The sequence below is a fragment of the Chaetodon auriga genome, chromosome 17 (genome assembly GCF_051107435.1).
Source record: "Chaetodon auriga isolate fChaAug3 chromosome 17, fChaAug3.hap1, whole genome shotgun sequence".
NCBI lineage: Eukaryota > Metazoa > Chordata > Actinopteri > Chaetodontiformes > Chaetodontidae > Chaetodon > Chaetodon auriga.
In genome coordinates this window covers 17,741,041-17,767,500 of record NC_135090.1, presented here as the reverse complement: position 1 = coordinate 17,767,500, position 26,460 = coordinate 17,741,041, and the positions used below count along the sequence as shown (strand labels likewise).

General features: G+C 45.4%; 1 protein-coding gene across 1 annotated transcript in view; it reads left to right on the top strand.

Moving 5' to 3' along the window:
• Positions 1–26,460, top strand: part of ext1b (exostosin glycosyltransferase 1b) — a 111,474-nt gene that overhangs the window by 68,444 nt on the left and 16,570 nt on the right. The window contains exons 2-6 of the mRNA XM_076754226.1: positions 9,318–9,411; positions 13,183–13,290; positions 15,242–15,361; positions 20,390–20,522; positions 23,561–23,679. Coding sequence (XP_076610341.1) covers positions 9,318–9,411; positions 13,183–13,290; positions 15,242–15,361; positions 20,390–20,522; positions 23,561–23,679 — 574 coding nt within the window. The remainder of the gene's footprint in view (positions 1–9,317; positions 9,412–13,182; positions 13,291–15,241; positions 15,362–20,389; positions 20,523–23,560; positions 23,680–26,460) is intronic.

The window sequence follows — 26,460 nt, the reverse complement described above, 5'->3', positions numbered from 1 at the left end:
GCTGACATCTATCCATGATTAATGAGAGAGTCTGGGTTAAGTTTTGGCTCCTTAATGAATACAGTTTGAGAAGTTGAAGAGCCTATCAATATTTGACATGACTCTTGAATATGTTTGCATAATTGATGCAGGAATCTAAATTGAATCATAATTGCATCATGGTGGACGTTTCGTCCTCTTTCTCTTTCTCATTATTTTTCTTGTCCTTTGTATCCCGCTCCCCGTGATATTTCTCTCAAGACCAAATACGCCTCCTCCACTGACGCTATCTCACGCACACACGCATGACACACGCGCACACACGCGCTCAGATGGGCGCCGACAGACAATCAATGTGATCTCAGGGTGTGACTGACACATGGTACTGATGAACCCACTGGGTAGCGTATCGCTTTGCTTCCCTCTCTGTTTGTGATTGACAGCTGTTCCTCCTGCCTCTCTCTCTCACACACACCCACACACACACACACACCCTGGGAGCGCTGGCTGTCTCAGACATCATGCTGCTCTCCAGTGTCATGTGGTGCTGACATACTCTGTGTTTGATGCTGATGTCAAACTCACTCTCAAATGATTGTGTACGTGCTTGTCTAAGTCTCTTTGTGTGTGTGTGTGTGTGTGTGTGTGTGTGTGTGTGTGTGTGTGTGTGTGAGAAAGAGGAAAAGAGATGGAGGATTCTTTATGGATAAACTGAAATACAGTAAATATACAGCACACACCAATAAAAGAAGCAAATGAAGGTCACATGATGCCGCTGGCTGTCTATAAATACTGATTTTAGCACAGTCGTTGGTTGGAGAAGTTGTTTTAAAGCGAAAACTTAACTCCAGTCATCGTGTTGTTGTTGTTTTTTTTTTTTTAAGTGAGTCCAAGTTCACGTCACCCCCTCTTGCAGCAGTCTAAAGCCTCTTGACCTCGGCTGCTCTGAAGCCCTTTCTTTAAAAACCCTCAGTCAGACTCCAACAATGCTCGGCCGCGTGTTTCAAAAGAAACCTGCCTCTCCGAATTCCTGCAAAGCCGACATTTCAGAGGTGCAATCTTGACTGATGACAGCGCACCCCCCCCCCCCCATCCGCCCTCTGTGTGCCCAGCCGTCCTTTTGCTCTGATGGTTGTGGCGCTGCTGCGGGTGGGGTCTTAGCATTCGCTGATTGTTGGTGTTGTGCCGAGGGGGGACCCAGGTGGCTCCAGGACCGGGTTTATATTTTGATTTAGAGGAGTCTTCAGAGGGAATACATTAGAATGTGTTTGCAGACAAGAAATTAGACGTGATTAAGTTTCTACTCACCTATTGGAGGAGAGCGGAGCTGGTCTCTGCTGGCAGATGGGACCCTGATAATGGTCGGTGGTGCTTTGAAAATAAGGGGGTTAGTGAGTGTGTGTGTGTGTGTGTGTGTGTGTGTGTGTGTGTGTGTGTGTGTATTTACGTGAATGCAAGAGTGAGAGCTTGAATGTTTTGTGTGTGAGAAAGTGTGCAGCACTGAGACTCTTTAAGATTTTGGAGAATGATTTGTCACGAAGGAGCCTGCAGCGACTACAATGTGGATGGACGAATTTAAGCATTCCATCTGTGTGTGTGTGTGTGTGTGTGTGTGTGTGTGTGTGTGTGTGTGTGTGTGTGTGTGTGTGTGTGTGTCGGATGAAAGGACATCTCGATGAGGGGTAACTCCGGCCTCTTCTGCGCTCCTCGTTTCAGTGGCTCTGATGACAAAATGTGTCAGCGTTTAAAAAGAGGCCGCCGCAGAGCATGTCCTGACATGTCTAAATCTGAGACTGTCTCACACATACGCATCTACACGCACACACACACACACTAACATGCACAGCGAGACGTCCCGAGGGCCATCTGGAAGTGCAGAGCGAGGCACAGCTGGTCTCCAGTGAACATCGACAGAGTCTGGACCCCTCATCTGCAAGATCACACAGCGAGGCGCCAATCACTGACAGAGTGTGTGTGTATCTGTGTGTGCGCCTGTGTGTGTGTGATTGTTGCAGCCATCTAGCTGCCCATGAAAACAAATTCCCCCAAATACTCATGGATACGTGTGTGGAATAGGTGTCACCGAGTTTGGAATCGACCTCACTTCCATCCTCTGGAGAGTCAAGTGTACGTGTGTGTGTGTGCGTGTGTGTGTGTGTGCGTGTGTGTGTGTGTGCGTGTGTACTTGGGGACTCTGACTACTGCACAGACACTAAATGTAACTGAAAAATTGCCTCCATCTGTTGGCAGTGGAAAAAATGCGAGAGGACAAATTGAAAAGATTGCAAGGATAAAGCCGTCATAGTGAATTAGTATCGCGGCAGGAAGACTTCTTGTTATCGGGGTATTTGTAAAATATTCAGGCTTACACGTGTGAAGGGGGGAGATGGGTAGCTGCGGGGAAAGAACAGGCTGCTGACTTGAACTGATTCCGAAGTTTGCGCGAGTGTGAGTCTGCATGTATATGAGCACCGTCTTTATGAGTATGTGTGGACATGTTTTTTTATTTAGGCTTAACGGGGTTCACGCGCACCACCTGCAGCCGCGCTTACTGCCCCGCTCTCGTTTGAATAGTAATATGGATCCAGCACAACCATGCAAACTAGCGTGGCATCTTAGAAATTCTTTCAACCCGGGTTGCTGCAACACAGAGTCGACGGGACTTTCCAGGCAAAAACCCGACAAACACGGCTCATTCATTGGCAGCCAGAGGAGACTTTGTGAACATTAGCCACGACGGCTGCAGGTCGCCAGCGTCGAGGAGGCCTTTATCGATCAGAGGTTTTCTCAATGCAGCAGCAGGTTTTGATTCTGAGCTTTGTGTTTTGAAAGGTGTTTGGAGGGTTGTTATTCTGCAGTTGCTCAGTATTCACAGAGTGAAAGAGAGCCGGAGAGAGAGAGAGAGAGGGAAAAAAGAATAACAGATATAACTGTGGGCCTATCAGTCAGCGATTCCCCTCAAGAAATTGTTCTTGACGGGGCAGAAAGAGCTGTCATATTAAGTCCTCGTTCAGATCTTCCACCCAGATGTATCCGTGTTCCGCTCAAATCCGCTCAGCGTGGACTTCCAAGTTCACACCTGGTATCAGAGCCCCTCTCAGATGCGTCTCCAGCGAACACTTGGCTTTCACTTCCCCACTCATTATGCAAATAACCACATATGCCACTCCTGTTTCCCAAAGATCAGAGTCAAAACATCGCAGGCTGTCAGCAGCTCTCACATCAACGCTTATTTACGCCGCGTCCACGGGGATCGATGCTGACGCTCAGAGAGGTTGGGGATTGTTGTTGCTAATGGTTTCGCGCTCGCAGCGATGGGACCGACGCATGCAGGGACACGGTCGTCCACTCGCGCAGATGATGCCGGCCGGCGTTCGGATGCGGCCTGCGCAAACCCTTGGTTTGTGCCGCCACACCTGTGACAACAGCTGGCCACTTGCAATGCAGCAGCTAATAATGTTATGGAGTGTATTCCAATCTGGATGTGTTTGCTTTATTAATTGATTGTTTGAAGACAGGCTCTCAGGCTGTCTTTACATTGTGTTTGGCTCATTTTTAGACTGTGATCTTTTTTCTTATTGGTGGTTTTTCAGTTCTGATTTTACAATTTTGCGTTTGTTAAGTCTGATTTGGTGATATGTTTTTGTCATATTATTTTTCTGTAACTCAGTGTTGTTGTAGCCTCTTGCAGCCAGCCACTCTTGAAAACTTGATTTTGAAGCGTTTCCACTCAGATAAAGCTCAGTGAGCTCTGTCTTAAACATTTAAAAGTTGTTCATGAAGTGCTTCAACCCACAGATTCACTAGAAGCACTGTCTGCAATAGATGAGCTGTGTGGCACCTTAAAATACTGCACCGCATGTGGTCACTTTCATCCAGTGCACATCATAGCCTGTGCTGCCCTTTCTGCCGCCACACATTTTTACATCCAACTTTTGGCCACCGTGACATCGTTCTCTTCTCATGCACTCGGCTGTGTTTCTCATATCGAGCTACCTGCTGAGCTCTGCAGGACAGGGATGCTCCCCGGGATCCTCTTTACAGTCCTGTTAGTGGGCGTAAACAGATTGGCCCCACGCGTGTGGACGGACCTCGGGGTCGTCATGGATTTGCCTGTTTGTTGGCCAGATGGACCTCTGGGTCAGTCCATGCTAGAATGCTAATTGGAACTAGCATAAGCTGGCTAATGAGCACTAATTAGGCTAATAAATTAGTTTCAGAGTGTACAGCAGGCGCTACGGCAGCGGAGGAGGAGGGGCAGAATGTAAAGGCGCACATCTGGATACACACATGCAGATGCTGACTCGCACTTTTCCACACAGCTGCAGGGTAAAAAAGTAAAGAGGGTGAAAGTTAAGGGGGCACACACACACACACACACACACACACACACACACACACACACACACACACTGCTGATTCCTCCCTGGAGCTCATATCTGTCACTATACGCATGTGCGCGCACATTATCATCCTCAAACACACAGAAACACACACTGCTACTCCAAACACACTATTTCAGTTAGTCAAGAGCCAGTGATGCCCCTTTTTTTACCCACAAGCTCACTTAGCCCGCACATCTGTCGCACTCTCATGGGAACACGCACAACAATATGCTTCAACTTAGACAGTTGTGTTTATGGGGAGTACGGGGCTCCTGTTTAATTACTGCTGGAATCTGTCCTTAGTCTGTTTGGGAGTTATTTACCAGACAAATGAGCACATCTGCGCCGTGACATCCATAACGATAAATATTTCTTTGATGTGCAGCCGCCACATCTTAAGGTTCACATTCATCCTCATGTGCAGAAGGACACAGTGAGAGGAAATTAAAGCTTTCTTTTATCATAAATTAATAATTTGATGAGTCTACTTTACTAAAGGGGTTTCTTTGGGGCGCACACACACACACACATAAACTCCACCACAGTACTCTACAAGAAACACCTCCCTGGGTTTTGTTCCAGCCATCAGCAGACCTCCAGACACCCATTCTTTCACACACTCCTGCAGACACTCACACACATACACAGAAACACACTTTGGAAGACAAAGAAATTAGTGAGCGAGTGGCAGAGGGAGACAGGCGAGAGGTCCAGGAGGCTAATGTAACAACAGTCTCAATAAGCAGTAAATTGGATCTCTTTCTCTCCTGCTCCCTGGAAGACACTCAGGCTGCTGGTGGTTTTATGTTTTCATCACCCTGAAGCTCCACATTCAGGCGTCTGCTGGGTGCCCACATGGTACCAGAGAGACCAGGTGGCTGCCCGCCAACTGTGGACCTTTGGGAATCTGGCCTGCCGCAACAAAGTACATTTACTCAAGCAGTGTGCTAAAGTTTGAGGTCGACTGTTTCCATTTTGTGCTACTTTACGCTTCTGCTTCGCTGCATTTCACTGGGAGATATTGCACTTTTGAATGAAAGCAGCGTGTTTGTCTGCTTTCAATTTAAGATAAAAATGTTAGCATGCTAGCTGGCCTGCTGTAGCTCTAGTTACAAGGCCAAGGATATCATTTGTGAGCTGCATTATTTTGTGGAGTTATAGGTGATGCTGCAAAAAGCGTTATTTCTCCTCTTTATTTGTTTTTGCCAAAGTTCAGACTCCAGCAACTCCAGCAAAACTTCCATTTCCCAAACTCATTGTTTTGTCCTCGTCCTCCGCTGTCTCTTGTATAAGTACAATATATTGTTTGAAAGTAGAAACAATAAAGCAAGACTTCTGTGGCTAATCTGCAATACAGGAACGATGCTGCTCCTTTTTTAGGATGCTGATGTTTCCGAGGACGTGCAGCATTAGCCTCTTTTAGCACGATACGACACCTCCTGCATGGTCTTTGTTTTGAAACGAGTCAGTCGGAAACAATAAAAAATGAGCTGTGCGTGAAAGTGTTAAGCTGGTGCATGGAGTTAGCGGTAATTAGCTAGAAAGCTGCTCAAAGCTGTTGTCATGATAGATGACAAAAATCAATCAGTGACTACAAATGAGAGGCCTGTTTTTGTCTGCTTCTCTGTGGAATGAAAGATTGTTGTTGCTGACATCACTGCTGCAGTTTAAAGGGTGGTACTTTGTGAGTATGTGAGCAGTACTGAGGATCTGAATACTTCTTCCACCAGAGGCCATTAGGAGCAGTGTGGTGGTTGATGGAGATGTGGGCGTTTCTTTCAGCTATCAAAAACATGAGCTGGGCAGTTTGTTTTTTAAAAAATACAGTTTCCAGCCCCTCTCCTCTCTCATCCCCCTTCACCCACCGTCTGCATGGATGAACCTCAGATCCCATGTAATGAAGTTGCTGCAAATGAAGGCACTTAATGACAGGTTGCCACTGCAATGGTGTAGGACATGTCCATAGGCGGAGAAGTCGTTCTTGGTTGGTTGTGCTGACACTCGCGCTCAGATGCTTGCGAAACAGCAGGGTGCATGTGCAGAGGTCATCTGAGCTTTATTACATGAGCCTTTGCTTTCTGTCTGCTTCAAGTTTTCTGCACGCTGCACATTGTTTCCCGCTGTTTTTGCCCCAGACGTGGAATAAGTCTTCAAGTAGACTTGCTTCAATTGTCACCCACTCAGTTCTTTCACACTCGTGCACACGCTCATATATACACCACAATGGAAAATATAAATACACGCTCGCCATCGCAGCCTGCAGGCCCGCTCAGCGGTGGTTTTCCTCCGCCAGCTCAAGGTCACAGGAACGAAACAGAGCACAAACAGGAGGAGCAAAAGAAGTAGAGAAGGAGAAGATAGCGGAAGCAAGCTGTGGCCTCTGAACCCTGCGTGAAGCGCAAACCAGCAGGAGGTCTGAGGGAAGGAAGAGGGGTTGGGAGAAGGAACAGGGAGGCGGGAGGTGAAGGTGGGTTTACACAGCGGGGGGACGTCCTTGTGTCGGCCTCCTCCTGCGACCTCTTCACCTCATTCAAATTTCCAAACCACAAACACTCCCTCGTAAAAGGAAGAAGTGTCTGTCTCCGGCTCGATCCCAGTTGTAATAAGGTTAAGGTGCACAGCAGGTGAATCCCGTGTGCTGCAGCCTTTCCAGCAGCCATGTCCCGGCCAACAGGGGTTTGTTTGAGAGAGAGACAGAGGCAGAAATGTCCCCTAATGGGTTTTAAACATTAAAGAACTGAGAGGAGAAGTTAAGAAGTTCGTCCCGTGACAGATTAGTTCAAATAGAGACAAATAGAAAACACTTGTGTTGTATTAAACATACATGAGACAGAAGATCTGACGCACATGAAAGAGCAGTGGGTAGATAAAAGGCTTTATGGGGCCACTGCGTGTTAAATCCACACGTTGATGTTCGCTGCCGTCACATGCTCGCCTGTTTTGTGGGTTGTTACACACACACACACACACACACGCACAGACAGACACCGTCCAGGCAGACAGCTGGTGTGGAAATATGGGCTACGATAGCTTCTTCGTCTCCATCGAAAGGTGACGGAACGTCAATGTGAGGGCGTGCAGCTGTCGCTTGTTCACGCCACGTGTGTGTCTGCCAGGGTGTGTGTGTGTGTGCGTGCATGATAACTGTAATGTGCTGCACACAGAACATTATGCATGTAGGTGCGAGTGAGGGTGGGATTTTATCACATGCTGTCATGTCCCGACACTTCATTAGAGCTCGGCTAAAGCAGAGACGAGGCAGCATCTCACCAGCAACATCAGCTATCACCATCGCGTGCGTGCGTGCGTGCGTGCGTGCGTGCGTGCGTGAGAACATAGTGCTCGGCTCCCAGCTTTGCCCCGTCAGCTCCGTCCTAATTCACAAGCACACACTGAAGGCAGCATCAGCAATCACCATCACACTACTTCTGTACAAGCTACAAGTAGAGTGTGTGTGTGTGTGTGTGTGTGTGTGTGTGTGTGTGTCGTCACCTTCTTCTAGAGACTGGCTAAATGAGAAATGATTTTCTGCCTCACCAGTCTCTTAACCTCCAACCTGAACAACCCTTAGGTCTCATTATGTCCATTTTTTTTAATCTAATTTAAGAAATTAATTGTACAATAACATCTAAGTAAACTGATTTTAAAAATAGAGCACAGACACTGACGTGTTAAATTTTTAATGTTTGTTTATTTTTAATTTGCATAATTATAATGTGACTTATTCTGTCACCCGGTTTCCATTTTCATATTTAATAAAACACATTTTCTGAGCTGTCATTGTTGCAACAAGATATAGTTCACAGCAGTTGGTTGTGATACATCTTCTGGCAGCAGGAAATGTAATTTTTGGGTGAAAATGCACATCTTAAACATCTCAAATCAGGCTATTTATTAGTGACAGTAAAAAGTGAAATCAATTAAACCTGGTTCTGTGCAGCTGGTTAGCATGTTAGCTTTTAGGTTGCATTTGTTAGTCCTGTGTGTGTGTGTGTGTGTGTGTGTGAGTATAAATACTTTATGAAAGAGATCAAACATCGTAATATAATACAGCATACACACTTACACATACATGGCTTGTTTCGTGGTAACACACAGAAAAGCAGCATGCATGCAAACATGAACATGCAGACTGATGCACAGATACACACTGACTCTATTTCTGTCTCTCACTCACACACACACACACACACACACACACACACACACACACACACACACACACACTCACACACAGAGCCAGCTGTGTGGTGGAAGCAGGTGTCACTCTCAGCTCATTACCTCTGGCAGGGTTGATCACCCTGTTTGGAGAGCAATAAGACACACCTCGCTGGAGAGATAGACGGATGAGGAGGCAGGAGGAGGAGAAAGAGGAGCTGGGGGGGGGGGGGGGGGGGGGTAGGGAAGGAGCGTCGGCCTCCTGCTTTAAGAGATAGAGGGATTGAGAAAGGTAGCGAGTGAAGACGAGGGGGCGTGCAAGGGAGCATGTGGTTTGTGAGATAGGAGGAGAGAAGGAGGAACGAGGGAGATGGAGCTTTTGGATGGAGAAGCTGTTAAGGGAAAAAGAAGAAGAAGAAACGGAAGCAGAAGGAGCTATAAAAAACGATTTCTTAGAAATTGGATCATATTTCAGTGCGTTTTGGGTATCGTTTCTGTAAGCAAAATCCTCACAAACACCACTAAAAAGGAGTCAAACAGGGAAGGAAACAAACCCCAGCTGAGAAGACGAAGGTGAAATCTGCTTAAGTCCAGTTTGACCTCCAAGTAAAGTGGCTCAGAAGCAGGTTGTGTTTCGCAATTTTCCTTTAAGTGTTGACAAATAGCTGACACCACAGGAATGTGCTGTACATGTTCTTCTAATTGCACATGTGTTTTAAGCATGTTGCTGCATTACATTCTTCTTTAGGTCAGTGAACTCATCCCGTGTGTGTGTGTGTGTCTCTCTCTCTGCAGGTACGACTACAAGGAGATGCTGCACAACTCCACCTTCTGTTTGGTGCCCCGCGGCAGACGACTGGGCTCCTTTCGCTTCCTCGAGGCGCTGCAGGTAAACAAGCAACACGCACACACACAACCACACACACACACACACACACACACACACACACACACACAGTGATGAGAGAGCAGCGCACACGCTTTAAATTCATGCCTACCAGCAATATTACTGGGAAGAAAACGAATCCCTTCCCACACTCAACCTCCCACTTAGCTTTTGTTTTAATGGTGCTACCTCTAGCATTAACGGATCACTAAATCATTACCACCTTAATTTTCGGACTAATAGTGTAATGAATATAAACAAACCAGACCTTCACTGAGAAGATTAGCTGCTTCTTCCTGCCTCTAAACTGTATTTTACTTCGTGGCACTGGATTTATTTTGCCGATGAGCTGTTAAATTGTTGACTGACTGTGAAAATTGCAGACAGTGAAATTATCAAGGAGCTGCTGGAAGAATAGAAATGCGTAAGAAAACTCTTGATTTTGTTTGTAATTTAACAATCGTTTCGATCAAGTGTCAGCTGAGCAGCCATCATTGCCTAATTTCTATGTAGTTATTACCCCCATGACTGTAACAAAGGCTTATATTATAGATGTTTAGCCCCCTAACAAAACCTAATTTTTGTGCACAAGCTCAAATAATGACACACCCAAATGTTAAATGATTAATGCTCAAAACACCATTTTCATACAGTCATGATCGTGGTTCCTTCTGACAGACAGCTCTTTTGAGTTCGCTGGGAAAGAGTAAGAATGAGGAGCCTTTAAAACTGCTGAATTTCACTGTGAAATCAGTTCATCTCAGTGGATCGCCAATAGCAAACTGTCTCCACAGTGCTGACCTTTAAGGGAACGGATCCATGCAGGAAATTAGCATATCTTATTAGCTGTGTTGCACCGTCCGCTTTTATTTTACCCTCCTCTGTTATTGTATAAACTGCTGCACAGAAGAGGGACCCTCGCATAGTGAATTTACAGCCACAAAGATGGTAAAATAGTTTTGCAAGAACTCCAGTTACAAACGATAAATTGTTGTCGCAGCAGTATAGGGATCTTAAAATGGTTTCTAAAGACAGATCCGTGAGGTTTTGTGCTTTCAAATAATATATAGTTTGTCATGTTTCAGTGTAGATGAAGCCAGATTAGGGGTTTAAAGAGCTGCACATAACATTACTGCATGTACCATAATAACCTGTGAAGTAAATTCCACCCATCTAGAGTCGTTTTCTAACACTAGATCTGCATTTACCTCCACTTAACTCGCTCCTCTTGAAATCAGCACACTCCACATCTCCTTCCCCCCCCCCCCGTTCATCCATTTCTGTAGCTGCACTGCATCACTCCTGCACTGTCCTTTACCTCTCCTCACCACGCACGGCCGTCCGCAGAGTGCAGCCACAGAAGTGCGCTTATCTCACTATCAGCTGCCACACACACATCACGGCGCACTTCACTCAGGAGGAAAATGTGCCTTCTCCCTCCTCTCTCCTCCTCCCTCTCTCCTCTTTTCTTCATGTGTCTGCTCCATCCACCGACTCGCACCGTCTGCAGGAAGAGTATTTACAGGCTTTGGTCTTTGCATGAGAAAGCAATTCCTAATAGAGGTCAGCCCTGTGTGAGTGTGTGTACGCCTGAGGTTGTGTGTGTGTGTGTGTGTGTGTGTGTGTGTGTGTGTGTGTGTGTGTGTGTGTGTGTGTGTGTGTGTGTGTGTGTGTGTGTGCATGGGATTGTGTGCTGGTGGTTTTGTGAGTGTGTGTTTGCGGAGGAGACGGCAGCAGAGCCTGAGGGCCTGCTCTGGTTTAGCTGACACCTTTATGACCTGGGAGTGACAGAGCCGTCATTACATCAAACTCCCACCACGAACACACACACACACACACACACACACACACACACACACACACACACACACACACACCAGCTGTTCCCTCTGCCTCTCCTCTCACCCCTCCATCCCTCCACCGCTCCTCTGCCAAAGGTCACATTCAGCCTCACCACCTCCCTTCTTTTCATCTTTTTTTTTTTACATATATTTATCCACTTTCTTCTGACGTTTAATCTTATTTTAATTCCCCCTTTCTCCTCCTTTTATCATCCCTCCCGCTCGCTCCTTTCGACTAATTAACTTTCGACTTATTTTAATACTCGGCTTGTCAACAGGTGCAGCTGTAGAAAGACAAGAGGCCATCAGATCAGGATGAAGCGAGCGAACAATCCGAGCAGACTGGGTGTTTTTCTCTGATTTTTCAGGCTCATAAATGATTCAGACATTTTTTGTAATCAGATAAACACAAACAGAATCAGAAACAGAACTATTAAACGGCTAATCAAGAAATTCCTTTTGTGCATGTTTGAGTTCTTGTGGTTCATGAGTGTTAACAGCAGAGTGAATAAATGTTTTCTGCCTGTTTGTACATCTGCAGCTCGGTCCCAACTTTGAACTGTTATTTTCACTCGCTCTTTTTGATCTGCTCTCCAATAAATGGCGGCAAATTTTTTTATTTTTTCATATCAGTCGTCATTATACTGAATTCCTCGCTATCTGTGGCGACTCGCTGCCTGCCTGCTTATCTAGATTGCACGTTCAAGCTTATTTCTGTCTGTCAGATTGCTAAGCTGCTTTGTGCTCAGCTCATGTTTGATCTTAAATTTAAACTATGCAACATGTTCAGCGCATGTTTAGGTCACATTTGAGGTCGTATGTGCGTACGTCTTATGTAAAATTAAAGCTGCACCCAGTTTGTTTTTATATGAAGAATTGGTGAAATGACTGTGTGTAATGTGAAAGTGTGAACTCACACAGTTATCAACAGACTCTGCAGCTCCCCTCAGCGCTAATGAGCATTTTAGCATTTTTAAGCTAATTATTTTGGTGTTAACTCCTGCCGCTTTCATATTTTGGTTCACTCTCAATGCTCTCATCAGTAGTTTCCAGCAGCAGGCAGCTGTTTTCAGTGTAAAAACCACTGCACGCTACCTGCCCAGCACCAAACATATAGAAGGAGTTAGCAACGAGCTGGTGAACTTTTAGCAGCCAGATATTTCCTTCAACCGAAAACGAAGCTAAAAGAGGGTCAAGTACTGGAGTCAGATTCGTCAGGTGGCCAGAAACACAAGTCCTGAATGTTTAATGTTCTGCAACACATTCACAACATGAACTTTATAACATCATAATTCATTAATGTTGTGTTTATGTCGTGTTCTGCTGCCCCCAAGTGGCCAAAAAAAATGTCTTGATACAGATTTAGGTCCATTCTGCAGTTTGGTCATTTCCACTCTGAAAATTGGAATTTCTGCCATTTAGAAATGTGTCAGGATACAATCCAAAAGGATCAGTGTCTCTCATATAATTAGGACTAATAATTGTAATTAAGTCTGTAGCGTGATCATTTTGTCGCAGCTGCTTTCCCTCTCACTTATTAAAGTTCAGCCCTTTGATGAGATTTCTCCTCTGAAACGGCGTCCGGGCTGTAGCTGATAAAGCTGGCAGCTGTAATAGGCCTTGTTCTGCATGTGTCATTGGTGTGACGTCCCTGCTTTCCTGCTGCAAGTCTCACTAGTAATTTTGATGTATGATACGTCCACATCGCACCACTTGAAACCCTTGAAAATCAAAGAAAATCCAATTTAACCAAATTTAGGAACACAAGGACCGATCAATTATAATACAGTCCAGCCTTTGCAGCGTTATATGAAAAAAGCTGAATATTGCAGCTTTAATAAGCAGGATCAATATGTAGCATCAATTAGCCGCAGCTGTGATTGTGTTTGCAAAGAATCGTACCCAAGCTTCCCTCTGCGTGTGTGTGTTTCAGGCGGCGTGTGTGCCGGTGATGCTGAGTAACGGCTGGGAGCTGCCTTTCTCCGAGATCATCGACTGGAACACAGCCGCAGTCATCGGCGACGAGAGGCTCCTGCTGCAGGTAACGGCCCGAAGACGCCGCTCGGCTCAGAGCATCAGGCAGAGAAGCAGCTGCTGCCCCTCACCTGACACAAAAACCTCTCTCCGACTGATGATATCCTGAGCACACGCGCTCTCGGCACCCATATAATCCATGATCCGGTTTTGTTTTCCAGCGGAGGGGTTGTCAGCTATTCAAGCAGAATACCAAGTCCTTGAAAATGTCACTCAAATCCTCACATTGTTAAATGAGAGCGCAAATAAATAGAATGAGCAAATGGATTTGGCTGGAATTGCTTGAACTTCATGGGGGAAAAAGTAATTATATGCCCATTAAATCTTAATTTGAATGAAGTGTGTAATAATATTGTTTGACATTGAGTTTTATAATGTGGGAGCTCCATCTGAGCTCACTCTGCAGCGCCAGTGTGCCTGAGCCATCCCGGATCAGTCTGTTGATTTATGCATTTTACAGCAATAAGATGGGCCAAGATGCACACAACATACAGTCTATATATACTATATATGTATACATATGTATGTATAGTATATTTTTCATTAAATGTGGGGTACCTGTACTGCACGGGAGAAGTCTTTACTCTTTAAAGCAGTACAGCGTATTTATTTCCTCACTTAGCAGGACACACAGTGTGTACTTAAGAGTGCCCGATTTGCATTATTCCCCTTTATCATGACAAATAAACTCACATAAGAACTTAAGTACACAGATCAAATAAAAGTACTAAAGTGTTCACCGAATGGCTGCTGCAGCATTTTGGCTTTTCTCCTCTAATACAGTTTGATGATGATAGCTGCTTTTGCTATTATTGTTCGCAAATTCCTTGTGTGTTTCATCCCCTGGAATAAAATCAAATATTCGTCTTCTGTAAATGTGCAGGATTTCCTCTGGGATTCTGCCTTTTTAAAGATAGCATCCTTTGCCCTGCTTAGCAAGCAAGGCTGGACTGTAGACTTTCAAGGAAAAGTTTAACATTTTGGGGAAATATGCTTCAAGCAGTGTTACATGAGAAGATCAACGCCGCTCTCGTGTCTGTCTGTTAAACATAAGGCTACAGCCAGCAGCTGCTTAGCTTAGCTTAGCACAAAGACCGGAAAAGCTAGCAACAGCTAGCGTGGCTCTGTCCAAAGATAACTTGTCTTGTTTACTACATGCATAAACCATCACAAAACGGTGGTCTTTCATTTTCCTCCTTCTAGTCTGTGCTAAGCTAAGTTAGCTGCTGCTACGTTAGCATCAAATTCTTCTCTGCTGTAGGACTGGACCTGATTCTTGAAAGCAGAAACATCGGTTTTGCTTGAAGGTTCATTTCTCGGCTTTGGAAACGGCAGCTTGACAAAAACATCCTCAACACAAGGTCCCACATTAAACGCGTCTCGTGGCCTTCCTCGGCAGATGGCTCAGGTGTCATGGAGACAGTTTAGTTTCTACTACGTGATAGCAAGCGTGGAGAAGAGACGACAACTGAGAACTCCATCTGCTGAGGAAGCCCTCGTCGTGCGGTTAAAAGCTTTAGAAACCTTAAGTTGGACCTCATTGTGAGGTCTTTTCTTGTCTTTTGATCTCGTAACATCCTGGAAAAATAAAAGACCGTAGATGGAAACACACCTTTAGTATTCAACTGTTTGGCCTATTCAGAAAAAGGACTCTCAGCCACGTAAACTACAGTTTTCCAGTAACGCTCCTGTAAGCAAAATGTTCAAAGGCCGAAATGTTCAAAGGCCAATAATTGAAAGCTTTATAACTTGACTTGCAGTTTATTTGTTAAAACCCGTGACTCAAATTGGACTTGCCCTCAAGGACTACTCCAAAAAACTCGCAATATCTGCTTCAGCCCACAGTTCAGCCTTTATCTGTTGATGCCAATTTCCTGAGTGTATCTCTGGGACCAATTTTAATCTTCCTGTCCCGCATCGGTACTGAATGCTGACTGACTGCTGTTTGTCGTTCGCAGATCCCGACCACTGTGCGCTCCATCCACCAGGATAAGATCCTGTCCCTCCGACAGCAGACTCAGTTCCTGTGGGAGGCCTACTTCTCCTCTGTGGAGAAGATAGTGCTGACCACGCTGGAGGTGAGCATTCACAGCACACATGAACACAACCGGCCGCCCTGCCCTCCTCTCTCCTGCTCCCCCATCACCGGCCTTTCTCTCAGAGGGCTGCAGAGTCACGGCAGACTTACTGCAATCTTCGCTTCATTCTCAGGCCTCTTTTTGGTCTGTTTGATAGCAGGATAAAAGCAAAATAGAAGGGCAGACAGAAAGCAAAAAGGACATTTCGGCACATGAGCTCAGAGAATTTCTCACAAGCTGCTTTTTGTTATGTGTGGACCAAACAGGGTATTGTAATTAAGTTGTGACTCCCTTTATGTGCTTATCATGCTGCAGTGTCCAATATATTAGCACAGTTTCTGTAATGTTATTGTTGGTAGATTGTAAAAATCATCTTTAATGGTAGTGATATTTGTAGTGGCACCAGTGGTATTTAGTAGAGGTTGTAGTCAAAGAGACTGTTTGTAGTAGCTTTTCATGAAGCAGTTCAGCTTTAAGTATCTTGCTCATGGGCAGCAGAGAAGAGGGTAAGCTTGGCTAAATTTTGCTGGCTCATTTGGAGGATCCAGACCTGTTTTTATGAATATTAAACACTCCCCCACAGGAGGCTTGAAAGGCGCCTAAAAACCTTTTCCTTCTCAGAGAACAAAGGTGATCAATTGGAGTGTATTCCAAAAGTGACGCTGAGCTTTCAGGAAGTTTGAAGAAGCTTCTTTGGTCTTTGGAGTCAGTAGAAACTTCACAAATAGCCCCAGTGGCATGCTTTCATGTCCCCATAGTCCCTTTTTTATGATTTGTGTGTTCAGAACCGTCCAAAATATGGCTAACGGCCGAGGTATGGTTGAAAGAAACTAGTTCATGTGGTGTGTCATCCAACCATGTCTCAAGGCAAAAGTGTTTATAGCTGTTCCAAATGGCCACACTCAAAGGCAGGGCAAAAAGCCTGCCATCACAGAGAGGAGCGAGATGCGATAATGAAATGAAATGGGGATAACAGAGCACGCTTTCAGACAGTTTCAAGGTGTTGCACTCGTCACTCGGCAGAAGTAGTTGTGAAGAATGAAAAGGGAGAGGTTGGGTTCAAACCTTGCATACTTTCTCACTGAATCGGCCGCCATCGCAGAGCTCGAGGCAGGTTCATTAGGGTGGAGTAGACTCTGCAGTGTGGGTGTTTTGATAAGTTTTAATGGATGGATTAATATTTTTCTCCCTCCATGAAAACTGATCGCTGTTGGATCCACGCCAACCTCAGCTGCTGTTGTTGGTGAAGGACAAACAGCAGAAAAATATGTCATGTTCAAATGACGCCATTGGTATTAAAATGGGATCTGTATTCGGACGTGTTATCCGGATAAGGGGAAATGCAGATTAATGCAAGGTGTAAATGCTTCCTGTGTTCAGATCTTAAGTGTAACGATTGTTCAAATTTAGAGTTCGAGCAAGCGAGAGGACTGAAAGAGACAGGCCTCTAATTACTGATCGTGCAACTGTTCTGTGCCATGAACGCACCTAAAGATAAAGAACACATTAAAAATACCTGCCGTGAACGCAAAGGCAAGATCAGATTGTTTGTTACTCAGATAAAGTGGATACAGATTTTAATTCCAGGTGTAAATCAGGTGAGATTCAGGCTTTAAGTTCAGAGGCCTCCCTCCTTGCTCTGACCTCATATTGTCGTCCGCATCCACTTTGCGAACAACAATCCAGTTTAGAAAAATTTGTGACTGGAAAAACAATTTATCCATCCAATCCCCGACCCTCATTATTCAGTTTAAACAAGTTGTTTATAGATGCAGGGATAACACCTGGGCTTACTGCTGGCTTCACGCTGTGGATACAAATGTCGTCTTCTTCCTGCTTCGTCTCTCACCCGAGTATCCCATCACGCATTTCATTTCCTCTCTCACTGCGTCGCTAAAGCCTCGGAGCAGAAATCCCTCAATGCTGCAATCGTACTTATGGTATCACGTCCCAAATCTTACATCTGAATTAGGCTTTCACACAAACACACACACACACACACACACACAAGCGCCTACACACACATGATGTGTCAAGGCTGTGTCAGTGTCTAGAGTCAGATTTTAGCGAGCTCTGTATCTTGGGTGTGTTTGTTATCTAGCCCTGTCTCACACACACACACACACACACACACACACATACATACACACACACACATGCAGAGTCTCATACACACATCTCCATATGTCAAGGTGTGTCAGCGCAGATACACGTGGCACAACCCGGGCATAACCTCACTGACATGTTGTCACTCTGCACTAAAGAGCAAGGTGACACTGCCAAAACCTCGGTGTGTGTGTGTGTGTGTGTGTGTGTGTGTGTGTGTGTGTGTTCGTTGAATACAGCAAAGGCTGAACGTTTAATCCTGACTGACTGTCCTGTAAAAAGAGTGGTGGGAGAAGGGGTGAGGAGGAGTGGGGGTGACACATGTAAATGGCGTTGCCGTGGCAGCCCATGAGATAACGAGCGATATGGTTTATTCATCCTGTCGAGGCTTCGCCCTCCTCCTCCTCCTCTTCCTCCTCACTGCAGATCTGTGATGATACACACGCGCGCACACACTGAAACATCTTGACAGATTGAATCTCCTCACAGACATTCACAAACATCCCTTATTGACTTCCCACATCCACTCCAAACTGTGCGCACGAAGTCGGCGAGCGAACAGGAAACGCCAGTTCAGCCTATCATGCGGCGTTTCCTGTCAGCAAGCGGACGTGCTCCGACCAATCACAAGGTCAATACTCGGCGGGCCCGTGCAGCCGGTACACCTATTAAACTCACCTATTAAAGCCGAGCTCACAGTGTGCTGCTCACAGAGAGAAGCAGGATTTATCTATCATGCTCTAATTGGTTGATTGTGGCTGTTCTGGGGTGAGATTGAGTCGTCCATCATGTCCCGACTGAGGGCTGCCGACGGGGGAGGAGCTGCAGCCAAGCGAGCAAAATTGCCCCTCATAAGGTGTAGGGGCTCGGGGTTTTTAAGGTGGCAGGCAGTGTTTTTATAGAGAAGTTAACGGATTCCGAGTTAATCTGCTCGGCTGAGGCAAATGGTTATCGACTGCCCTCGGGGAAAGTTAGAAAAAAGCCTCGCGCGGTGCCGTTTTTTTCTCTCTTTCGTCACATCCCCGCCTCCTCCTGATGAATTTTTATGTTGCTTTGTCAGTATTATTACAGTAAACCCCCTCCAGGTGTATCATTTACCTTTTTTTTTTTTACAACTCAAACAGCCATCAGCCGCTCGGCCCGCCTGACTCACCTCTTCCCATGTAGCCGCCGATCCAATGGCCGAGCCGTAAAGCACGGCCACAAACCTGTGTCTGTTTTACTGAAGCAATTTAGCATGGCTCAAGGGCACAGCAGCAATATCTCTCCCCTCTCTGGCCGCCCGGCCGAGGCCCGACGGCGAGCTGCAGCTGAGGAATATAGCGGCCATTCTCATGTCCGACTGTTTGACTGACTGCTCTATTTGGGCGCAGGAAGGATCGGGGCAGGCCTGATTGACTGGTGCTCAGATACGGCTGATGGCTTTGTCTCTGCGGGACTGGCCGGCGCTGATGCCTTCGGCTTCCGTCGGGTTTGTCTGCGGAGGAAATATTGCACAGTAACATGGATTTATTTCAGCGCGGCTTTGTGCTACAGCGGTTCGCTCTTGACACAATCAATAGCTGCTATTGAGGTGATACAAAGCAAACATTTGGAAAGACTTCTCACAGACTCACTTGTCTATCTGTTTTTCAGCCGCTCTAATTCATCGACTGGGCTTTGAATAACGCTCTGAATGTCATCCTGAACTGAAATGAGCTCATTGGAAGTTGGAGCATCAGCCGTGTTGGTGTTCATTCACATTTATGACTGTCTGCTTCTTGGCTGTGTGTGTGTGTGTGTGTGTGTGTGTGTGTGTGTGTGTGTGTGTGTGTGTGTGTGTGTGAAAACTCATTTCGCGGTGTGAAATGTTTTATAGGTGTGATTACAAGGCTCATTGATCAAATCCTTAATATTTCATCCACCATAATGTGAAAGGCAAACGTTTGTTCCTTTATCAACACAAACATTTCAGATTTTTCTGAGCCAAACACTATTCAAACATAGTTTTTGTCTTTGTTGTTGTAGCTCTTTTGTAGCCCTACAAATGGCCGAGTGGCCTGAAGAGTGGAGACCCTGCTGTAATTAAAAGGGCACAGGTTTGATCCTGGAAACACACAGCGTGTCCGCTAATTGCTTTGCGGCTGTCAAAGCAGCACAGATCTTTGTGGATTCCTTTCAAGTCCCCATTGAAAAGCCTCAAAGTTGGATTGTTTCCCCCCCACACAGTTTGTCAGCATCCACAACTTCTTTTAGGTAGATTGTTGATTAATGAGCATCATCTCATATGCACGTGATTCAGCACAGTGGACTGCATTCAGCACATTTGGAAACATTTCTTTTATGGATGATTGATTGTCCACACGAGTGATTAATGGAGTTTCACCCGTCATCTATTAAAAAGACGCCATCGGGTTGCATTATGGGCAATGCAGGATCCAGTGCTTTTGGAGTTGACCCATATTAGGGACTGTAAATCAGGATATTTCAGCCTCTGCTGTTTGGATTTTGATCATTCTTATATCACTTTCTTGCAAGTTCCCCACCTGAATTTATAGAATTACAGTACTGAAGCACTGAAGGAGCTTATCTCAAAATTTTCTACCCCAAAAATCTGTATTCTGAGATCCTTCGTTAATAAAAGGAAAAACACTTCAGGAAGAGCAGCAGATGAGAGACAGATATAGACCAATAGGTGGCTTATGTGCAGAGTAGACAGCAGAATTACAGAATTACAGAAACAAAGGAACTAAGGTACAGTAACCAGAGGGTTCACTTTCATGTCTCCCATAATGAGTTGTTATTTTGTTGCATCTTCCTATTAATGATTTAGCATTTTAATTGAACTGTGACATAGGAAAACGTCAGGCCCTTGACACTGAACGCAAATGAAACTCATTGAATTGGAGTCTGAAGTGTGTTTCTTTCTGTTTCCGCGTGCAGATCATCCAGGACCGCGTGTTGGAGCACGGCTCCCGGAGCAGCCTGATGTGGAACAGCCACCCTGGGGGCCTCTTCGCCCTGCCGCAGTACTCCGGATACCTGGGAGACTTCCCCTTTTACTACGCCACACTGGGTCAGTAACACACAGCAGCAGACACACACCGTGAAATGTACAGAAGTGTTTGTTACGTGACAGCAGTCGCACTCCCACGACACACACGGGTGTAACAGTGAAGTGATCCGTAAAGCTTGGTGAGAAAAGCTTCTCAAGACGTCTTCATCAGGCAGCATCAGATGTTTTGGAAGGGCTCTCTTCTCATAGATGCTGGTGGAGCTGCTGCTGTGGGTTTTTCGGACCTTGTCTGAACAGCAGAAATATGGCCTCCAACCCTGATCTACCGCCCTCCTCCAGCGGCTGCGTCCAGCATCCAGTGGAGTGGAGGAATGGGCCTTTGACGGATGTTTGTATTAGTCCTGCTGACACACCAGCCCGTCCATCATTTGGTTTTTTTAGAGTCAGCATTGCTACAACTGCTGCCGCTACGGTTCGGCGGCGCCGAGTTTTCTCCCGCCACACATCTGTGACCCGGGAACCTCTCCATCCCTCACTTCTTCACTCCATCATCATTCGCCGCCGCCACGAACATCCACGCGCACACACAGTGCGCGAACACGCAAATGCAGCTGATGGAGCACCCGAGGTGGAGAGCCGATATTAAAATGGATGAGCACAGTGACAGGCCAGGATTACAGCGGCGGCAAGTTTATTTGTTTGTCAAAGGGGAAGCAATTAAAACGCGGATGGGTCTTTAGGAGACAAGGTGGCTTGTTGCTGATGGGTGAAAGAGAAAAATCAAAGAAGGAGAGTTTGTTTCTAAGTGACACTTGTTCACTGAGAGCTGATAACAAGACACACACACACTCATCATGCATATTAACACTCACACACACTGTTAGACGGTTCATTGAGAAGTTACTGGGTTTTTGCCTGACAGCAGAATAACTGCATATGTTTGACCGTTCAGTTTTGTACATTAACAAACACGTTGTGATGAAGATATTTTAGTCAAACAATACAACTTTATAACAGTAATTTTTCTTTAATCTGGGCCTGTTTTTGCATTTCAAAGGGTCAGTTTGGATCTAAGCTAACATGTTAATTTACTTCAGTCACACAACACAAACAAACTAATTGATCAAGGCAGTTTTGAACCAGCATCACCCTCCATGGCCAAAAGTATGTGGACACCAGAGCGACACACCCATACATGAAGTTAAATAAGTGCCTGTGTCAGCCCTCATTCTTCCATTAAGTGTTTTCTACAAGATCTGGGAGCCTGGCTGCAGAGATTTGCTGCCATTCAGCCACAAAAGCATGAGAGAGGTCAGCCACTGATTTGCTGATAAGGGCTGGGTAAGATAAGATAAGATGAGATGAGATAAGATAAGACTATTGATCCCACACCGGGGAAATTAAGTCGTTACAGCCAGCAAGTATTAAAAAAAGCAAAAACAGCAGAAGCAGTGGCACAGAAGAGTCGAGATAAGCAGGATACAGAAAAAAAATCTATTATGTAGATGTACATTATGTACAGATTCTGAAAATACTAATTAGCATGAAATATACAACTGCCCATAGAAATACTTTTGCCAACATTCTTATGAGAAAACTGCCAATACCATATGTTGAGATGCTGTTGCATAAAGAAGAACATTTAACCACATGAGTTTGTGTAAATGTCCATTATGTACAGTTTCTAAGAATACTGTTGCCAGTACGGATAATTAATACAGCGTTATTGCTCATCCCCGAGCTGCTGGACGGGGTTCAGGTCACGGCTCGGAAACCAAACCTAACCGGGAAGATGATTTCTTGACTTGACTCTCATGCTGGAACAGGGCAACACAACCCCCCCCCCCCCCAGGTCTCAGGGCCCCTTCAATGGGTCATAAGAGGGTGTGCGTTATGTTGTGTTTAAGTTGTGTTTTTATGTGGTCTTCAGTCTTAACTTTGCTGTTTTCTTATTCAAAAGTTGGATAGTTGTGTTGCTTGTGATGATGGGTTGCAGGTCGTTGTAAGGGGTCACAAGCCAAACCATCGGGCAAAATATAATTATTATTTTGTAGCATTAAAACTTCCCTTAATGGGAACAAAACACTGAAAAACAACCCCAGGCTGAGTATGAAAAACGGACATGTCTATATACTTTTGGCAAACTCATGTATCTTAAGTAGCCATTGTCATTGTGGGTATTAAATGGCCTCCGACAGCAGAATCGCTCTGAAAGCAGCCTGTTGTGTTGCTGTAACCATTTAGCCAGCGAGATGTGTAATGTGCTGATACAGGATGTGATAAAAAGCCGCAGAGAATCTCGTGCTAAAGGCACACAACAGCATGCACATCCAAAATTTACAATACGCCGCATGACACTAATTGTGCTCCGGGTTTTGTTCAATGTTTCATGAAAGTCTGTTTATGGGCTTGTTACAAATTTACGTCCCAGGTGTTTCAAAACTCTGCACACTCTTAACTTTTTCACCACAAATCACAAGGAGAGTTTACCAAGTTTTAAGACTGCGTATATTCCTCATCATAAAAGTTGCTTAGTAGCGGAAAGGAGACTCTAATGCTATCTCCTCGGCGCCATGCTTTGTTGGTTTGGGTTAGATTAGATTTAAATTAGGAAAAGTTGAACGTCCTCTATGATCCGTCTTGCTCAATATCTTATTTCCTGCTCATTTTCAGCCTCGATTACTCTATTCCAACATCAAGTCAGACTGAATTTAAAGTCACATCAGCACTTAGTCGTCTGTGCGGCGGCTTGCAGACACAGCTGAAGAGTTTCCAAAATGAAATATTCAGTGATCAAGAGATTTGGCATTTTCAAAACACATTAACGTTGCTGAATATTTTAAGACTGCCTTGAAAACGTACATCCCTGACAATTAAATCATCTATATTTTTTGAACAGACTCGTTTCAAGTCACATCTTTCTCTGAAAATAGTTATGAAGTGTTTGGGAATGAGAGCCTTCAGTTCTCCTCCGGCTTTATTCTCTTCAAAGAGTCTGAAATTGCGCTGATGGCTGACAGGCGGCTCGCCGTGTTCCAGCCAGCGCTGCTTTCTCCATTTGTTAAAAGGCCTTAACACGTCTTTCTGTTGTGTTTCAGGTATTAAACCGTACCCAAAGTTCACAGCGGTCATCCACGCCGTGTCCCCTCTGGTGTCCCAGTCCCAGCCCATACTCAAGCTCCTGGTAGCTGTGGCCAAGTCCCAGTACTGCGCACAGGTAAAGGATTTGTGTGTGTGTGTGTGTGTGTGTGTGTGTGTGTGTGTGTGTGTGTGTGTGTGTCTTCACTGCCGCATCCCCCAGAATCCCCCACTGATCTCCACCTCATGACTCCCCAAATTGTGCTGCATTATGTGGCTCATGTGGCTGCTTTGCGATCGCATTTTCCAACCGGAGCAACAACAGCGCTCATCCTCCATTCCTATCTGTGTGTGTGTGCGTGCGTGTGCGTGCGTGTGCATTGACTCCGTTGGATTGAATTAGAGCAGCAGTTCGTAGCGCTGCTACATCTGTCTCCATGGCAGCGAAACCCCCTTCAGCACAGCTGGAGACGGCATGTATTGATTCCCCTGCTTGCTCCTTACCAGCACGGGAAATGAAATGGAATTTGCTCCCCGATGGCTGGTTTTTGTGTGTGTGTGCATGTGTGTGTCTGTTTGCTTGTTTGGCCGGCAGAGCGTATGAGTAAGCGAGTTTGTATTTTGTGTAGGAGGGATGTGTTTCCGTGGGAGCGCCGTGCATGAACGCGCGGCCCCGTGGTTGTGTGTGTGTGTGAGTGTAATTGTTTGGGCAGTGGAATATATGATATGAATGCATGTTTGCGTAGGCGGGGTGCTTGTACAGTACATGTGTGTATTCCATACCTGTGTCTATTTGTGTACATATGTGTGTGTAGGACTGTGTGTGTGCTGTTCTGACACTGGGGCACGATGCCTTTGTTCAGTCCTGATTCCAGAACAAGCCTTTGTTCAAGACCTTATTTTGAAGAACATAAACATTGTTTTCAAAAATCCTTTTTTTTTTTTTTCTTCATTTTGTCAAAAGTTAAAGGGATGCTGGATCGTACATTTCCCATAATTCAACATCGCTTTTTGTTCTAGCTTCTCAGCCTGTTAAATTGTGCACCTCTTTAAAACTCAGTGCTTCTGGTTTGTGTTGAATTTGCTTTCTCTACACCTGAGCTAAGACAACATATTTATGAGATGACATATTTCCCAGACGTCCTCCAGAGCTGTCATCCAACAGCTTTCACCGACTGAGCAGCACTTCTCATGACCGTTAAACTGACTTTAAATGTTCACCATGAACATGCCGCCTTGCCTTGTTGCCTGAATAAAGTTGACATAATAACTTCAGCTTTTCTTGCACTGACTCCATACGGTGACGTGGTCGAAAGCTCCAGAACGAGCGAGTAAGTGGCTCTCGAGTGGAGATTGTTTTTTAACGAATTTTCCATTTAAGCACATTTTTATGTGTGCTGTCAGCTATCACTCTTAGAAAAAGGAAAGCCAACCGGTGTGAGACACGCTCTCTCCTGACAGCAGGCTGAAGGAGGAAACTCCACCTTCTTCTTAACTTTTATGGAGCCGCTTGTGTGTTTGCGTTCGTCGGGCTGTGCATGCCAGGTACACAGCCGGGCCGTTTTCCTGCAGTCTCTGCATACAGAAACCTGGAGGGTTGGGGGGGGGGTTTGCTGGGCTACGAGCGGATGAGGAAAGGGATATAAATAAATGAATGGTAGGGGGAGAACGAAAGAACACAGAGGGTGGAGGAAGCTAAATTAGACACAAGAAAGCTTCTTGCGTTCTGACACAGCAGCGGCCTCCTGCTGCGTGTGTGTGAATGTGTGCACTAGTGCTGCAGACACACCAACAGTTTCTTCACCATTTTCCTCCAGTCACACACACACACACACACACACACACACGCGCAGGCATACATGCACACCATCAACACCCTGAGAGGACTGGTGAGCTCACAGTGGCACCATCTGTCTCTCTAGTCAAACAGGAATACAGGCCTGTAAGAGTGGATTAACGCCTTTCTCAGCTGTGTGTGTGTGTGTGTGTGTGTGTGTGTGTGTGTGTGTGTGTGTACCTGTTGTTATCTCATGATGACGAACACTTCCTCGCTGTATTGGGCCTCAGGAGTGAAGCTTGTTTTGTTCTTTATCTGTATTTGCTGATAATAATGAGATAATTTTGCCGTTCGTCAAACAGCTGTATGTCCTCGTCTTCTTTTTCCTCTCCTCTGACATACAGCCGCCGTAGTCACGAGGCAACACCTCAACACAGACATCCAAACAGCTCCCAGCTCATAATTTGGCAGGTCCAGTCAGGGCGCAGGGCCCCCGAGGGGAACCGCTGCTGCGTGTGACGTAGTTAATGTCAGAATAATGTGAAACTTTATTGATCCCTGCAGGGGAATTTTTGCGGTTGGGCTCCATCGGGGACGTCTGAGCACAGAGTCAGCCACAGCTCTGCACTGTGGAACTGGGATGGATTAATTTACCGAGTTGTTCAAGGACGTTTCAGCAGGGCAGATGTTAGCTGACACGTTCATCTCTCGGGATGAAAATATGTTAATATTGGTTGTTTTTGTGCTCTGCTTTGCTTTGTCTTTAGGTCTCAGTTTATATAATAATTTATCAAGCTCAGATTTATGAGAAATCTTACTAAATTGTACCTGTATAGTACATAATAAACTACAATAACATACTATTTGAATTTTCTCTTTTTCATTTCGTTTTCAGCGTTCATGCTAAAATACATCAAATTGGATGACTTTTGTCCACACTGTGCCTCAGCGACACAGTTCCTTTTACTAGACACATCTGTAACTAATTACTAACTTTCAGTAACTTCAATGAGTTTTACTTAAAACCATAGCCATACCGGTGAACCTCCTCCAATGGGATGCTAAGTCTTGGCCCTGGAAATGCCGCACAGCTAACTGTAGGTGGTACGTTAGTTAGCCGCACATGCTAACAATCTACTAGAG